The sequence below is a fragment of the Dasypus novemcinctus genome, chromosome 16 (genome assembly GCF_030445035.2).
Source record: "Dasypus novemcinctus isolate mDasNov1 chromosome 16, mDasNov1.1.hap2, whole genome shotgun sequence".
NCBI classification, from domain to species: domain Eukaryota; kingdom Metazoa; phylum Chordata; class Mammalia; order Cingulata; family Dasypodidae; genus Dasypus; species Dasypus novemcinctus.
In genome coordinates, this window is record NC_080688.1 from 86682055 (window position 1) to 86700575 (window position 18521).

Consider the following 18521-nt stretch of genomic DNA (forward strand, 5'->3'; position numbering starts at 1 on the left):
CGGTGACCACAAAGGCAGTTATTTGTGGCCACTAACTACAAGCCTGCACTCCATGTGTCTACCTCTGACCGGTTTCCATGGTTATCCGGAGAGCGGGGGGCATTTGAAGGAAACAAGAAGCAGAGTTCTCTGGGTATCTCCACATATTTCATTGGAGGATCCGAGATTCGAAAGTGGACTTAAAATAACTAGGAAAAGTACGTTACTACCAGAAAACATTCCACACTTCCGTTCATGTTTCCTAGGTTCTCTGAAACGTCTACTTTTCTTTATTTTTATTTCAGAGCCAATAATAAAATGCTTGCAGGAGCTTATACTCTGTCAAGCATCAGAATACTTTGTCTATATCCTGTCCTGAAACTATCCCCCAGTTTCAAGGCCAACCTAAGAAACAATTTAGTAAAATTTCTGAGATAGTAAAATTTATAACTGGTTGAAAAATGTATAAGCTTTACTCCTAACTCTTTTGAAGAGCAGTGGGATTATTACTGGTTATAACGTTAAGAAATGAATATACTCTCTTTCTGAAGGATTTATAGAGATGCATTCAATGTCATCTGTAGGAAGATAAGTGGTGCTTTGGGAAATAGATGTGGGTCACCAACCAGAAAAATATTATTTGTAATTCTAATCCACTTTAAGATTATAGAGTTTCATATATGGTAGTGTATTAGTTTTTATTAAGAAATAATTATTAATTACAAAAAGATATGAAGTATCAAAAATTCTCTTTTAAATGTAAGAAAACAAAGAAGTTTAACAAATGATCTTATATTATTTTAAATGCATTTCTAGCTTTTTCAATACCACCTTAGCATTCTTATCTCTCTACCTGGGATATAGTTTAAGGAGCCTTGCCAGTACTTAAGGCTGACAAGTGCTCATCAGCCTTATGCAGGACATTGGACCCTCCACAGGGTAGCTGCAGCATTCGTAAAATTCTACACGGGTGACTTGAGGGTTGGCTGAAGAAGTACATTCCTAACCTCTGCTTTTTAATGAACTATTTACCCAGCAGGGCATTGGTGAGACCTAGTCTTCTCCAAAAACATGGGGTAAATTTAAGCCATTGCAACAATTATCTAATTGAGATATTTTCCTAGTTGTTTCAATCAGATGGAAAAAAACCCTAATCTATTAAATTTCAAATTATTTCTGAACTTTGCACATTCATTATCAACATATGTTTGCAATCTGCTCGCATTCATTTTTGACCAAAATGGACAAATGTGGATGTCCATTGCTATTAGTTAACGTGGTTGGTCTCCTTTACTCATAATGCTTCTAGACAGAAAAATGGTCGTAGGTAGGCCCATTCAAATTAATTTTCATGAAGGAAATTCTAAGAACGCTCTGATGATTACAGTGTGATTGTCTGCCATAAAGGTGAGCACCCAGTTTGTGTCCTGGGTTTGAATTGCAACCCCCACCACTTCCTGGTTGTGTAATCTTGGGCGAGTTATTTCACCTACAAGTACCTCATTTTCCTTTATCTGTAATATGGAGATAGGCTAGTTCAACTTATTTGGGTTGTCATAAGGATTCTCTGTGTTTATATATATATATATATATATATATATATATATATATATAGTGCTGAGAATAAGATCTGGCACATGGAAACCACCAAGAAGATATTCATTCTTATTATGGTGATTCATCTGTAAGAGTGACTTGGAATATTGTAAGATTTACGATGATAGTGAAGACAGTAAATCGTTTCTCCCAAGTTTGGCTAAATAGTAATAACACTTTTAAACCCTTTCAAGAATTTTCGACAAACTTGGGCCCCCAAATTTACAGAACAAAATTTAATTCACATTTGCTGTTGATGTTGTTGTGTGTTTATTGTGTCCTGTGGCACTAAGAGACAGGTGTGAGAGTGGAAACAAGCAATTGCTGCCCAAGGGTGGAGACGGTCGGTCTTAGTGCACCTGCTACCCTCTCAGGCAGTCTAAAGCTGGAGGCGGGCACCATAGATTAGAATGCACACACGGACACACACACAATGATGTGAAAGAAGCTTACTCTTTAAATTTGGTTTTGTGACTTAAGCTTTACAGGGGTTATAAAGTCCTCACAGGTACGGGACAACAAAACAGGCAAGAAGGAAGGGAGAGATTTTTCCTGAGAGTTGATCAAAAATAAGTTAATAAAAAGAAGGGGGTTGTCATTATAATAATTTCTAATCTTCTGACTTTGCAAGTAATTTAAAAACACATCTACAGAGAAACATCATATAATAAGAATTACAGTGTATCCTTTTTAAAAATAAAAAAACAGCATTTGGGATGCCCCTGTTCTCTGCTAATCCCTGCCTTCTCATCTCACCGCAAAGTCTCTGGGCACAATTTAAGGGCAGATATTATCAGTGTTGCTGAAATGCCAGGAAGATGGCAAGACTGTGTTAATGTCAGAAACACCAGCCACACTTGCCAAGTGTGCCGCTCGCCAGAGTTGCCAATCTAAAGTTTTCCTAAGCTCTGGTGGATAGAAAAAAAATTAACAGAGTCTCACAGAGGACTTCTTTCCTTGAAAATATTTAAGTGTTGCTTTCTCTTTCTTCTAATTTGTGTGATCTTCTTACTAGAAATATAAGAAGTAAAAACCAAATTCACACAATCAGCAACCTAAAAATAAAAGACGCCTATTGTTCCAACAACAGCTCTTTTTAAATAATAATTAGTTAAGATGAATTGTATTTCCTTTCATAATGTAAGACTGGAAGATATTGCTGATGAAGAAGCAGCACTGTCTCATTCTACCCACTGCCCCCCTGGCAATTAGACTTGTGTTAAACAATGCATTCATTTCAGTGGCAGGCAAAAGAAAAGAGGATACAGGAAGAAGAGAGAAAGAAAATGAAGCTAGCTTTATGTAAAAATCAAATTAAATAGAAACTAGAAGTTAAAGGAATTGTCCTTCTAGAGTTATACTTTATTATAATATTTACCATAATATTCACAGTCACCAGCCTATGAAATAATTTTTATCTAAATAGTTGCATGAACTGGGAAATACTACCATATTGCATCAATTTCAAGATGCACTTATTTTTGCATTTTAACATCACTGAAGTCAATGTGAGTTACACCTTAAAGAACAGCACTTATTCTTTCTCAGTGCTACATGAAATAATGCTTTGTCTTACAATTGATGTCATCAAGATTGTATAAAATATTTTAATACCTCTTCTAACCAATGACCGTGTGCTCATTTATAACTTCTGAGGGAATAAGGAATCCTTGAGAATGAGTCTGTCCTAGGCAGTTTGGTTTACCTTTCAGTGAAAACATCCTTCATAGCCATACATTATACAGGAATCTCTATTAGTATGAAAAAATTAGCTTTCCTGCTGTGAAAATATGAAGAATTTGGAAGCATAATGCTCTGAGGAGCAGCACACAGAAAGCCAGTTTTTACAGTCACTTTTCTGCATATATTTATAGAAGTTAAAGAAATTCTGGTGAAAGTTTAAATGTGTGATTTTTTTATTGATTGATTATATAATATCTAATATATAGGAATAGCTGCTAATCAATCATTCATCAAAGCACTATTTGTGGTTCTATAGTTGAAATTTTCCCGTTACTAATCAGAAGACAAGAGCCTTTTAGCTGACATACACCAGTTCCCTGTGGGACATGCCACTCACATTTTGGTGACATTTTCTTTTACTATAGACTTGACACTGTGATGAACCAACACAAGCTCAATTAGAATAAATTATTATAGTTGATCATTGAAGTGGATCTTGATTAAATAACTCACTTCTGTTGTTCACAGTTTCAGAACACTAAAGAAAATCTGGTTTTTAAACAAACTCAAAGGAAAACATACCTTTCTGCATAAATACACAAAGGAGCTAGAAATGGAATGTAAAAGGCGATGTAAACTTTTCTAATCAGTGGTTTGGAAACACGCACGATAATAGAAAAACATTATTATTTATATCATTTTTTTCATTAATATTTGAAATGGATACTGTGGATGTCCCTTCAAAAATGCATTATGTATATTTATACATCTACTTGACTAAATTAGATTTGATAATATATAATGAAAATGACTGCCTAACATAAAAGTGAAAACAGTTCCCATTCAAACAGAACATTAATAAGGAAACTGTATTGGATAGGTTTCTTAAAGGAAAACAACAGGTTTTGAAAGATTATTCAAAATGACTTAGCATACAAACATGTAATTATAACATATACACATACAAGCCGTGAACCAGACTATCTCCTCTTTGGCACAGTGCTGCAAAATAGAAACAAAAATAGAGGTTAGTAGCGGGCAAACTAGAAGATAAGACCTTAAAGTAAGAATTGCATGGGAAGATGATTAAGGCTGCTTTCAATGAAAGTGAGCATTGCTGTTCCTGAAATGTGTTAAACAAGTGCCTGTCACTGCCCAGAAGCAATTGATCATAGTGGTTAATGAGGTCAACTCTAGAAAAGACACTATCAGAACACTTACCTGCTGTGTGACCTTGAACGAGTCACTTAACTTCTCTGTGCCTCAGATTTCTTTTCTTAAAAGGGGGCTACAATAATAATACCTGCTTTATAGAGTTAGAATACTACCTGGCCTTGAATAATGGCTCAATAATTATTAACTAATTGTGATAACATAGTTGGGAAAAGAAAAACCATTTATCTTTATTTTTAAATGAGTAAAATTGTTACAACCACCATGAAAGTTTATCCCGTCTTTCATTATATGTAGACACTGGAAAATATGTAAACTTTACTATAATTCCTAGATATTTCTGTATTACAAAGTCAAAAGAGAGCAAAAATTTGACTTGCAATGTCTAAGAAATTTAATTTTTTAATGTATATTCATTATGTTCCTTATATTCAAAAAGTAGCTGTATAAAAGCATCTACTTACATTCTTCTTAAGAGCACTGCTGATTACAGATGAGAATGGTGTTTGAAGTATTTATAGATATTTTTGTTATTCTTTCTGGTGTTACTCTAATACCCAGCTCTTTCACAGTATCTGAAAATATTTTTGATCAATACATGGTTTAAAATATATAATAACATCCACTTATTTCAAGTTTAATGAAAGGAATATACTGCAAAGTCCAATATTAAATAACATCCAACAACTTCCATTAAATAACATTTATTTTTTTAGTCTGGTACAAGCTCAGCAAGGTGTCTAGTAATTCCTTTCCATTTATCTTGAATAAAATGGAAGATTAAGTGTGAGTTGTTCTCCCACTGAAAATTAAGCCAAGTCTGTGAGAAGGCAATTGCCCATAAACACTCTAACTTCCACAGACTGTTCTAACACATCCAAACAGTGCCCAGCTTGACTGGCTCAGGTCTCCAGGGTCTCTATTCCCAAACGGTTGTCAAGTTCACGAGCGCTTTTCCAAGAACAAATAAAGCGAAAAGCCCTCAACTAGCAGGGTCCTTGGATTCAACATTTCCTTACTCAGCTGCACTACACTGGCACACGTCACGTACTTGGCACCTCTCACCATGGTGTGTTTCCTGACCACTGGTATTGCGGCAGCGCTGCTCACGGATAGCGTATTTCACTTCCCACGCCCCTGTTGTCTCGGCCATGCGAGGAAACACAGCCATCCAATACAAGGCGTTTCTTAGCTCTTTTAAATACTGAAATCCTGCAGCCATCCTTTCCCAATTTACATTATGAACAATTAAAAACTCTGCGACCAGCCTCCCATCTATCTCCTGCCTTTTCCCACCCGTGCCCACTCACCAGCTCTTCCTCCTATTCCTATGCTTGAGTTTTCAACTTCTATTTAGATCCAGGTAGAGCCAAGCATGTTCCTCCGCCCTCGGTGGCGTTCCTTTGATAGCCCACGTCGGACAAATCCCCATGCCTCGACCTCACAGGCGTCCGCACAGCTCTGGCCAATGCCATCTGTCCCATGCAGTGGGGCAAAAATGATGAAGCAGTCTTCACTGAGCTTCCCATCTGTGACAAACACTGTGCTTCTCACTCTAAAAGCATCATCTTCCAGGCTGTTTGTAACCCAGCAAGCCAGGTTACAGAGACTCCAATTTAGAGATAAGAAAAAACCGAATTAGAAAAAGGCAGCATAACTGCTTTGCCTGCTGGCGGTTGGTGTCTGCTCTCGGGTCTGGGGCTAGGAAAGCCTGCGTGTAAGAGCGCTGTGGCCAGCCCGCAAGGTGCAGCAGATTGTAGCATTCTACCCTGGACCCGGGCCCCGCTTGTCTGCCTTGGCCCAGAGGACTTTACCCGGTTGGCGTGGTTCTCATCTCACCTGCTCCCTGAAGAAGATGGATCCAACCGTTTATTTAACCGTGAGCTTCTGTCAAGAGGGGTAACACCACCGGCTCGGAAGACTCAGACACATCACTCACTGGCTTTATCGCCATGAGCAAATTATAGTATCTCTCTGCGCCTCATTTCCCTTGTCTGTAAAATTCAAATGGCACATTTGTTGATGATTTATGTGACTATTAAATGGGATAATATATGAAACCAGTTTGCACATTGCCAGGCACATAAAGAATGGCTCATAAATGCAAAGTGTCTCCCCTCCCAATTGTATAGGTTTGTGTCTCCGGCACTAAAACAATTTCAAAATCTGTAGGCAATTACTAGGGAGATACAGAGCAAAAGGGAAATTACTGTCCCAACAGTCTTTTATACAGATGGATTTTATATAGGTGAGCACACACTAGCATGAATGCTTAGCATGGGAGGTAGTCTCAAAATAGTAAAAGAAAAGTGCAAAAGGCAATAAGGTAACCTAGAAAAATTGTTGATAAAGTTGGGATGAGGTCCTGGTAGCCAGGACAGTCACAAAAATCATGCCAGTGAGGCACCGCCTGCTTCTTCTTGGTACTTTAGACCTTCTCACAGTACAAGGCTGCAAAGTCTAAAGAACAACGGATGAAAAGCAAGAGAGCTCTGGGAGGGATAGATTGGGCATGACAATGCAGACAATTCTTGCACACAGAAATGCAGCTAAGTTTGCCTGGTAAAATACACTTGACTATGGCCCTGGATAATGACCTGCTTTCCTGTCTACACATGTTCATGTCCTATTTTTATGAGTCATTTTACTCTTTAAAACAATTATTCTTAGAGGGAGAATAGGCAGGTATCTCAGAGTCTGCCAAATGTCACCCACATTTAATCCTCAACATTTCAAAGGGCAGATCGAATTTAGTATTTAAGATAAAGACACGTTTTCTGTTTCTTTCAGCTTCAGACAAGCTTGACTGAACCAATGACGCTCTCCAAATCCATCTCCCTGCCTCGGAGTGCCTACTGGCACCACATCACTCGGCAGAACAGCGTTGGCGAAATCTACAGTTTGCAAGGCAAGTAACTTTAAAATAATAAAGCAGTCCCTCTGTTAGCTGCCTTTACCTTGGCCAGGAGTCTTGCAAATTGCTTTGCACTTGGCGGTGCTTATTTTTCCTGCATTTCAATTTATCAGCTGTCACTGGTCACAGTGGGAGTCCAGAGACTTAAGGTGGTTTCTTTAAAAGCTCCCATTTCATAAACTAATGGTAAAAATCATTCCAAAATTCCTGTGTGAGCTGAGAACCAGACTTAGCACAGGAACTTGAGTAAAACATTATACAAAGCACATAATCAGAAGCTAAAGGTAGCTAATATCAGGTCTGCTTCCCGCTGTGTTTTACAAAGGATTTCTTTCTTTGCATCTTTTCTCTTAAATGAATTGAATATCAGCTCCGGAGGCTGACTTCAGGCTCTGTAATAAAAAGCTACATAAACCTACTCAAAATTGTTAAGGTTGACTCAAAGCCTTGACAAAGGAAACATCTGGGGAGGGGACAGCAGAGACCAGGTGTAAATACTTGGTTTCATTAGGTAGATTTCCTAATGAAAAATTGTCAGTTAACTAGCCTGAGAATTGCTAACCAGAGAAATCAGATTGACAGCAGGTATTCGACCGCCAACAGCAGAAACCTCAGCCTGTGTGGTTCTTTTTCTGCCCCTTCCCTTTTGTTTTAAAATGAGTAATTCTCCTTCGAATAAAATATCTGGCCACAAGCCGTTGACTAAGAGCTGGCCTCGACTGGACGGCGCAGGAAGTTAATAAAGTTGGGTTACCCCAACACCGCTGAGAACACAAAGCCAGCCAGCGTTTAGTGAGCGCCACAGACTTGAACGTGGCGGGCACCCAGGAAACTTCTGGTGTGTGAAGGGCCGATTATGCCCTTCAGTGGAGTTACGAATTCAGAATAGGTTCGCCTTTCACAGCTTAGCTTCTGCGCACCTCAACACTAAATGTGTCAAGAAGAAAGAGTTCTGTTAGGAGCAAACTGATCGAGTGAGGGATTGTTGAAGTCCTAGCTGCATGCCAGGTTTCAAACCTAGACGAATGGTGTGTGAGCAGAAGAAATGAGTGATTAAAGACAAGTTCTGCAAGAAGAAGCAGTGGGAACTCTTTTAGTCACTTCCTGAAGCCATTTGCATTTTGTGTTTCAAATGAGGCCTCCTGGTGGCTATCTGGACTGACTACCTGTATTTAACAGGTAGTTTTTTCTTCGTTTTTTATTAGCTATACGAGAAAATACTTCACAGGATGTGGATTAGAGGGCTGAGCCGGGGAAGTCGGGCAGGTTTGGCAATTTCAAGGATCAGAGAGGGGAGTCACTCTCACGCCTTTGCCTCCTTCCGCCAGTGCCAGCAACCTTCTGCTGAAATTACCCGGGCATCATGATCTTGTAAAGTTAACCTCGCCTGGTCCTATGATGAGAAATAATTAGAAAATATGCTCATGATGTAAGCTTATTTTTGTTTAAACATATGTATGAATATGTAAAAATTGATATTCACTTGAAGAAAATTAAAACAATGGGATATTTGTATGAGAAAATAAAAACTATCAAATTGATAAGCTTAAAAGAGCGCGATGGTAACACAACCTCAGGAAAAATGCCATATGCATCCAAACAAAAATGCTAGAATGCATGAAAATATATTAAAGCATTGCAAAAGAGGCCTTGAGGGCAAATGTTTAAGAATATGGAAACAATAACTGGTGGAAATACCTTCTTTGGTGGCATCTTTCCAGCCTTAAGAGCTTGAAACACCGTACCAATTGCCACGAATAAGTTATTCAGATGGTTTTAACACATTTTTTTTTATTTTGGTGGTGGTGGTGGTTTTAGTGTCACCAAAAGTATATATTTACTAAAGTAATTGCTGTAAGTCAAATAAGCATAGAATGTATTTAATGTAAATTACACTTCACTATCTTTGGAGAAGTGGCACTCACTGGGACATGGAGACTGATGATTGCAGGCAGGAAGTTTATGGAGAAGCTCTCCCAATGGAAGGGGTCTGAAGAATAGACCTCAGCCATGGAAGGTGGTGGATATGACTTTATACAGTACATCCATAGGCGAGGAAATGTTATTCCATGGGGAGGGGGTTACAGACTGAGTACAGTCTGGGACCAATAAGGGGTTGTAAAAGTACATTATTGCTGTGTATGGCTAGGGGGTAGTGGGCTAGGAGGTAGAGTATTCTTGGAATGTGGGAGCCTTAGTGGAGCCTTGTCCTGGAAGGGGTTAAGGTCCTTACCTGTTGCACTCCCACTGTTACATGGCTCCTTCATTCATTCTTGGGAGGAGATGGGCTGCCTCCAAGCAGGTTGGCACAGGGAAATTGAGTCACAGACTTATGACCTGCTGATCATTGCAAACCTTGTAGGGGGAAACTCTAATGTACTAACTCTTTTATTATTTGTAAGTAATGAGAATACTGTGTAGAACGCGGAAGGGTGAGGGGATTCAGGATGTCGACTCAGTCTGGCTACTTCTCCATCCAGTGGGTTCTGGTTTCTGGTCCTGAAGAGGTTTGTACTGGCATTCATGTAGCAAAAAGATGCCGTTCACATATTCCTGAGCTGTTGATTGTATGATGTGGCCTTTGAATCAGACAAGAAGCTGTAAGAGACAAGGACCAAAAAGAAGCAGCAGCAATACTCTCTGTAGTGGTGCTATAATGGGTAAAAGGATTGATTTTAGGGGTGAGGAGAAGTAAGAAAGAAAGGAGGGTAACCATGACCTGAATGAATACAGAAAGTGTAGAAGGTTCATGAAAAAGAAATTTTTGTAGTTAAAGTTGAGTAAAATTTATTGGGTCTATCTGTAAAGTTTTAAAAGCTGTAAGATCAAATTGTATACTGATGGAAAGTTAACATTTTGTTCTTTCTCTGTTAAAATAACAAAATTCCCCAAATCACTGGTCTGCTTCAGCAAGTTTGCAAAAAGTTTTTCTCTAACAACTATGCTATGGATTTATTTTTGCATTGTATACTTCTTAGAGCAACACATTTTTACCATGTTCTATATCTGTCATTTTACTGTTATATCATACTCATACATATACATAGATAGCTGATAGACATGGATGAGAGAGAGAGAGATGGACAGATGATTGGTAGATGATAGATGAAAGAGAAAGAGCAAGAAAGAAAGAAAAAAGGAAGGAAAGAAAACAATGAAAGGAAGGAAGGAAGAAAAGGAAGAAGAGGGAAGGGAAGGGGAGGGGAGAGGAGAAGAGGAAAGGAGAGTAAGAAAAAGAGGAGAAGGAGAAACTTGTTAGTGATCATTTGACAATGGTGACTTACTCTATTCTCCTTTTGTTCTGTTGAGACTGTGGAAATAAGCAGAGGACAAGGAGTCTTTTTTTTTTTTTTTTTTTTTTTTTTGACAAGGAGTCTTTTGACAAGAGTTCTTTATTGGGGCATTGTTTTTGTTTCCTAGACTGCTGAAAGCAAATACCATAAAATGGACTAGCTAAAACAATGGGGATTTATTTCAAATTTACAGTTTAAGACTTACAAGTTTATAGTTTGAGGCCGAGAAAATATCTAAATCATCATCAAGACAATATTTCCTTCCCAATAAACCAGCTGCCAGCAATCCTCGGGGCCTCTGCCACACACCAAATACATGGTAGTGTTTGCTGGGCTCTCCCTTCTCTTCTGTGTTTTAAAAGCTTCTTGCTTCCATGGCTTTCTCTCTTTGTCTGAACTTCATTATTTTATAAAGAACTCCAGTAAGAGGATTAAGACCCGTTCAGATTGAGGTAGGTCTCATGTTAACTGAAGCAACCTCATCAACAGACCCTACTTACAATGGATCCTCAGCCACAGGAATGGATTATTTTAAGAACACACTTTCTGGGTACATAGAGTTTCAAACCACCACAGGCATCATCTACTCAAGCTGTACTCAAGTGGAATCAGGGCAGAATAAAACTACTGAAACAAGCAAGAAGTAAAAGTAGAAACGCTGAACCTCAGCGCCCGCCATGCACACCTACATCTTTTCACGAAAACTACATTTTCAAGTGTGGTTGTTTTATATCTCACTTCCTCAGTTGTGCTCCTTAGAATAGTGGACCATAGGCAGCACTGAGGAATAAAAAAAAAAGTATTTAGAATTTTCTCATCATTTTTTATATTTTAATTATGAAGCTGAGATCAATGCGAATTAAATTCAGCAGGCTTTCTAACAGACAGAAAAAGGGGACGAGTTTTATGTGTTTAAAGTTTAATAGGTTGGGATTCATTAACAAGCAGCTCATGTGCTTGAATCCCCAAAACATTCAAGGCTGAAAACAAATCCATTCTACCTTAAGACCTGCCTGTCACTTCCACTGCCTGTCAGTACCCCCAGGCCCTGAAGTTAGCAGGTTCACTGCATTCATTCCTGCCATCCATCCATTGCAATACCTGCAGAAGCAGGGTGAATGCCAAGACCTGTTGATACTGAGATGCTGCATTTATTGTAAGGTTTGGCGAATAAGTGCAATTGAATCTGCCAAATTTCTCCATGCTACTCCAAGAAAAGTGCTCTGAGAGTATAAATTATTGTGGTTTTGCTCTTGTACTCTATCTTTCTGGGATGTAAAGAGCAAGAAAATGAATAATTGGCCTCTGGCATATTGTTAGCTGTGACTATGCAGCTACTGATTAAAATCCCTACCTCTAAATGGCTTGGGACAGGTTGATTTATGTATGCCACCTCTTCTTGGAGATGTGACAAAGACTTTTACTGTTCCTTCTTTTTATCACATGCTTGATTTGTATTAGAAGGTAATTTTCTATTAATACTTCTCTAATTACCTCTACATTTATGAAAAAATGCTCCTGTCACACACATTCTAGAGGTGTTAACTCTAGTCTTAGGTAAACCTAAACGATTCAAGGGAAGGTACTATCATTTTGAACCCTTGACTCAAAAGTGAATGCCTAAAAAAAAACTATTTGGCTTTAATATTGATACAGTTTTTATTTTATTTCAAAGCCCTTCAACAGAAATGGTATTGAGAGCATGAAGAATACTTAATAAGAGAGGGAAGTGGCAAGGGAGGAAAGAGAAAGAAAAAAAGAAGGAAACCAAGAAATCTTAAAGCATAAGGAGGTCAGATTACCCAATTTTGCTAAATTTAAGACTCTAACTTTGACTTTTTTTGACATTTTCATCTACTTAATTCACTTTAAAAGAAGGCTTTTTATTTTAAAAATTCAATCGAACAGGAAAGTCATGAAAATAATACAAAATCAATACAGAGAACTCCAATATCCCCTCTACCCAGATATTCAGAATTATCAACTTTTACCGTTTTGCTATATTTCCTACATGGTTCTGTCCATCTATCTAATCTATCAGTCATCTGTCTCTCTCTTTATCTATTCATCTATTTTCTAAGCATTTTAGAGTAGATTGCATATGCTGTACACCATTAACTCTGTACTTTCTGTAGAAAGTATTTGTATATTCATTGTTTCATATACATAGAGTCATAAAATCTCTCCTTTTATGCTTGGCTTATTTCACTCAATCTGATGTCTTCAAGGTTTATCTATGTTGTAGCATGTATCAGAACTTCATTCCTTTTCATGGCTGAATAATATTCCACTGTATGTATATACCACTTTTTATCCATTCATCTGTTGATGAACACCTGTATTGCTTCCATCTTTTGGCTATTGTGAATAATGCTGCTATGAACATTGGTGGACAAATATTTGTTTGAGTCCCTGCTTTCAATTCTTTTCAATGTTTTCCTAGAAGTAATATTACTGGGTCATATGGTAGTTCTAAGTTTAACTTTTTGAAGAACTACCAATCTTTTCCATAGCAGCTGTACCATTTTATATTCCCAGCAACAATGTGCAAGAGTTCCTATTTCTCCACATCCTCACCAGCATTTATTAATCCCTCCCCCTTTTAAAAATAATAGCCATTCTAGTGATATGAGGAGGTACCTCATTGTACTTTTGATTTGCATTTCCCTAATGACTAATGATGCTGAGTATCTTTCCATGTGCTTACTGGTCCTTTGTGTAGCCTCTTAGGAAAAGCATCTATTCAAGTTCTTTGCCCATTCTTTAATCGGATGTTTGTCATTTTGTGGTTGAGTTGTAGGAGTCCTTTATATATTCTGGGTATTAGGTCCTTTTCAGGTATAGAGTCTCCAAGTACTTTCTCCCATTCTGTAGGTTGTTTTTTATGCTTTCCTGACAAAGCACAAAAAGTACTTTAATAAAGTACTTTAATGCATAAAAGCTTTTGTGAGGAAGTCCGATTTATCTGTTTTTTTCTTTTGTTGTTTATGTTTTTGGTATAAAGTCTAATAATTCATTGTCTAATACAAGGTCCTAAAGATCTTTCCCTAAGTTTTCTTCTAAAAGTTTCGTAATTTTAGGCTTCTTATTTTGGTTGTTGATACGTTTTCAGTTAATTTTTTGTATACAGTGTGAGGTAGAGATCCATTTTCATTCTTTTGCATGTTGATATCCACACTCCCTAGTACCTTTCTTTCCCCCATTGTCAAAAACCAACTGGCCATTCTGTTCCGTTATGTTTATGTTTATCCTTGAGCCAATACCACCACTGTTTTGATTGATGTACTTTACAATAAGTTTTGAAGTAAGGAGGTAAGTCTTCCAACTTCGTTTTGCTTTTTCAAGATGTTTTTGGCTATTTGGGGCCCCTTGCCCGTCCGTGTGAATTTATTAATTAGCTTTTACATTTCTGCATTGAAGACTGTTGGAATTTTGATTGAGATGTCATTGAATCTGCAAATCATTTTGGGTAGTATTGACATTTTAATGATTTTATGTCTTCTAATCCATGATCATAGTGTAATGATTTGTAGTTTTACATATACAAGTTCTTTACTTCCTTGATTAGATTTATTCCTAGATATTTGGCTCTTATTTGCTGTTGTAAATGGAATTGTTTTCTTGACTTCCTTTTCAGATTATTCATTCTTAGTGTATTGAAACACTTTCTGATTTTTGTGTGTTGACCTTGTACCCTACCATTTTCCTGAAATCGTTTATTAGCGCTAGTAACTCTCTTGTAGATTCTTTGGGATTTTCTGTATGTAATTTCATGTCTTCTAAAAATAGGGATCATACTACTCCTTCCTTTCTGATCTGGATACCTTTTATTCTCTTTTTTGACTAATTGTTGTATCTTCTTACCTTCACTCTTAATTACCATGCTGCATTTCAGATGATGCAATATATAGCAAGGTCTTTAAATCAGGATTTGTGCCGATGAAGAAAGTATTTATTGAAAATGGCAAACCATTGATAGTACCGAAGGCATTATAAGCACTCAATGAATCCTTATTGAATACAAAAACGAATTAGAAAATGTGTTATTAAGTACGCACAGAAGTGGTGACATCAACACCACAGCCTCCTCATTGACAGTTGACCCATGGAAAATTCTGGCTTAGTGTTGCCAAAGAAATAGTCTCTGGTTCCTCAGGCAGCTTATTCTAGGTGGCCCAAGTAATTCTCCTTGCTTTTGGTTTACTGGCATGCCTGCTTTTTTGTAAGGAACATTTTTACTAAATACAGATACTTATAAATCTTGCTACCACAGGAAAATCTGTGACATACTGTGAGTCTGTCCCTCTAATCAGATAACTACCTCTGTTTCCGCTGCTCTCTCACCAGCTGCTCCTTTCCTTCTAGAGATTGGTTCTTCTATAGGCCATAATGTTGGAAAGGGGAGTTGAGAATGTGAGCTGCAAATGCGTCCCTAATGAGTGGGATTACCAGACTCGGTGCTACCTTTAAACTTTTTCTGACATATTTAATCACTTCTTTTTACAAAAATTTTATGGGATATACTTGACTCACTTTTGAACAGCTGTGAACAAGTTCATTTTTTGAATCAAGGGTAACTGTGGATGCATTTTGTAAAGGTAGTACCTTTTGGAGTTCTGCTATGGAAAGCACTGATTAATATTCAAATTCCAGCCCTCAGTTGTCCACCTGCCTGCATTTCCCCCCATGCTGTATAAGTAAGACTACAGACCCCTGTGGTCAGCACAACAGCCTACTTCATTATATAGAAGACGTTTTATGTTCACAGAAAGGGCATCTGTGTCTCCAAATTCTCAGGACAGGATGCAAATAGGCAATTAGCATTAGAGATCACCTTCAGAAAATGTTAAATAGAGTTCTGCGATAGATCAGGGAGTTAAATCACAGGATTTATTTACTCTTTGCTCAGCTATTAGCCTCTGTCCTTTACTGCCCATTCAGTTCAAGTTGACATTGTGTGTGTGTATAGATGGATAGCTTCCGTTTAGATTTTCTATTTAAATGTTCATTATGTGCTCTTTTCTTTTCTTTTTTTTGCTCTTCCCTCCCATTGGATCTTTTTTTTTTTAACTTATCTTTAAAGAAGCTTTAGGTTACATAAATGGTACACTGAAAATATAGGGGAGCCCCATACACCCTACCACCTTCCCCTCCCACACTTCCCTCATAAGAGCATCTTTCATTAGGGTGGTATATTTGTTACAATTAATGAACACATATTGAAGCATTGCTGCCCTATTGATATATTAATATATTTTCTATACTTAACCATGGTTTATAGTTTACATTATGGTTTACACTTTGCACCGCAAAATTTTATAGGTTTTGACGAATGTATAGTGGCTTATATCCATCATTGCAATATCATGCAGAACAATTCCGATGTCCCTCAAATGCCCTCATGTTGCACCTCTTCTTCCTTCTCCCTCCCCTTAGAACCTCTGGTGACCACTGTCTTTATATCAGTGTTACAGAAGTTCTTCCCTTACTAGAATACTAATAAGTCTACTTTAGTTCATAGTTGCATTCCCCCTTAGGTTTGTTCATTCCTCAATCCTGAGGATTTTAGGATGGTGATGCTCACTCTGCTTCCATCTGAGAGGGGTCTTCGATCTCATGGGGCAGATGCATGGAACTCTCTTGCTTGCAGTTGTAGATAACTGTTTTTTGGGTTGTCCATCATCATCCTTTTGTTAGTTGTCCTGGGTGACAGAAGAACTGGAGAGTAGGTGTTGGCTGCAACTTTGCTGAGATTCAGGGCTCAACCAGCACATGAACAGCCAGAAGAGTTAAGTCTCTGGGGCATGTATCTAATGGGTGTGGTGCCAATTATAGGTTCAAATAACAGGGTCAGGAGAACCATGTGTAGAATTATAAATGAGCCTGACTGATACCTTGACGAGATGGGCTACCATATATTCCAAGGTAAGGCCTCAACGGGGTCTGATTTCCTGGGGTTGCCTGCCCTGCCTATGGTGTCTAGATGCCTCTGGAGCCCTCGGCAGCCCCCCTGCATGACGCGCTGTTCACCGTGGCAGTCAGTGATATGTGCTCCTTTTCAGATTGCAAAGTTAGCAAAAGCCTCCTGTAACAAGTAAAAAAATGTTTAAGAATGCAGAAACCAGCACCAGTGGTAAAAAGGAGCCGGCAGCTGTTCGAGCGCCCATCTTCCCAGGGTTTGATGGGCACGTTTTCAGGTAGCTCAGCCACAGCCATCAGTAGCAGCCAAACACCTCGCAGGTTCTCAGTAACGAGCAGGCCCGTGATGACCATTTAGCAGCAGCCCTTAGCAGCATGAGCTTTCTCTAGAAGCAACTGGTCTGTCTGTTAGGCAGTGAACACTGATGCATTTCTTTACCTTAACTCCAGGGCAGGAACTGGAGGTCAGTTTTTAGAGATAAATGTATTGGTTGCTCTCCAAAATAGACATCATAAAAATACTTAAAATAGCCCCCCTGTGGAATGTTCCTCACTCTCTGCAGTCATAATTAACTAGTCCCTCTTCTGTGCTCCCATAGACATTTATGCAAACTCTGTTATATCAATGTAGTGTACTTATAAATCAGTTTCCTCCGCTTGCCAGTAAGGCAATCACTTTGATTTTTTATCCCCATGGGACAGCCTGATTTGGGGGTCTCAGGAATTCTGAATAAGCACTGGCCATAGAGGTTAAACTCCTGAGTGTTGGCTCAAATAAACCCAGGCTTGAATTTCAATGCTACCACTCTTTCAGTGCATGACTTTGGGCAATTTAAACTTTTAAACCTTCTTTTTTTTTATCTCTAAACTAAGTTTTATAGCAGCTGCCCTAATGATTAAATGAGATCAGGCATATAAGGTATAAACATTCAGTGACCATTGTCCATTGTCAATATATTGAAGTAAATTAAATTCCTACTAATGCTTTTCTTTCTCTGGGGAGTAGAGGTAAGTTATCCCACTCTAATTTATTCTAGGCTTTACCGTAAAATAAAGCATGGGGAATTTTCTAAGATGGGGAATTTTTCTTGGTTCCAAGCACTTTTAAAAATTCTAGCATTAATAAAAGGTTTCTAGTTTTTAAAGCTCTAAAGGAACTAAATCGAATCCTAACTCTAACTTTTTTAATGCAAAAAAAAAAAGTCTTCATCTTTCCACCTGCAAATGTAAACGAGGCCCTGCACTTTAAGAGATGAACGCCTTCCTCTTGGAAACTGCTCCAAGCCTTAGGCCTCTCTCAGTTCAGGTTGTCCACGTGAAGCAGACCCTGTTTTTCAGTCTTAAGAGTTACAAGCCTCCTGGAAGGACTTTCCTAAGCGCAATGCAGGGGAGGTGCCCCCAGGATCAATTCTTGATGATTAGCAGCCCCTGACTGTGTTAGATGACTTCAAAAGAATGTTCTCTTCCCCTCCAAAGCACCAACGCACCAACCTCTGTCCAAATGTGACTAGCATTGCCTGAGCCAGTTATTACCAACGGCGTTCTCCTCTAGGGTGCATTGTACTGGCTGGACTGGAGGGAACGCAAGATTTAGACTGCTAATTAAATTTGCACAAAGCAAAATCTGAAGACGACTTAACAGTTTGCAATATTAAAAGTCAGTCGTGTAACAGATACGTAAAAGTAATTACCAAAAGATAAAAGACTAACAGTTTCCAGATGTTATACTGGATTAGCATGTCCACCAACAGTCTTGTTAAAATAAATTGCCTCACTCTGTATAATTCAAATCTGAAATTAAAATTTCTGTTCTGGTCTCTACCTGAATTTTCTTCAGCAAGCTTTCTCCACTCAGCTTATTTTAATACGTTACATGTTAATCAAACTTTTTGCAATCTATATATATGTACCCCATTCATTTTATTCAGTAGGGAATAAATACAGTACATAATACAAGTTCAAGG

At 38.2% G+C, this 18521-nt stretch overlaps 1 protein-coding gene across 1 annotated transcript in view; it reads left to right on the forward strand.

The window, feature by feature from the left end:
* The window catches only part of DOK6 (docking protein 6), a 492877-nt gene that overhangs the window by 400697 nt on the left and 73659 nt on the right, over positions 1-18521 (forward strand). The window contains exon 7 of the mRNA XM_058277882.2: positions 7222-7339. Within this exon, the coding sequence (XP_058133865.1) occupies positions 7222-7339 (118 nt within the window). The remainder of the gene's footprint in view (positions 1-7221; positions 7340-18521) is intronic.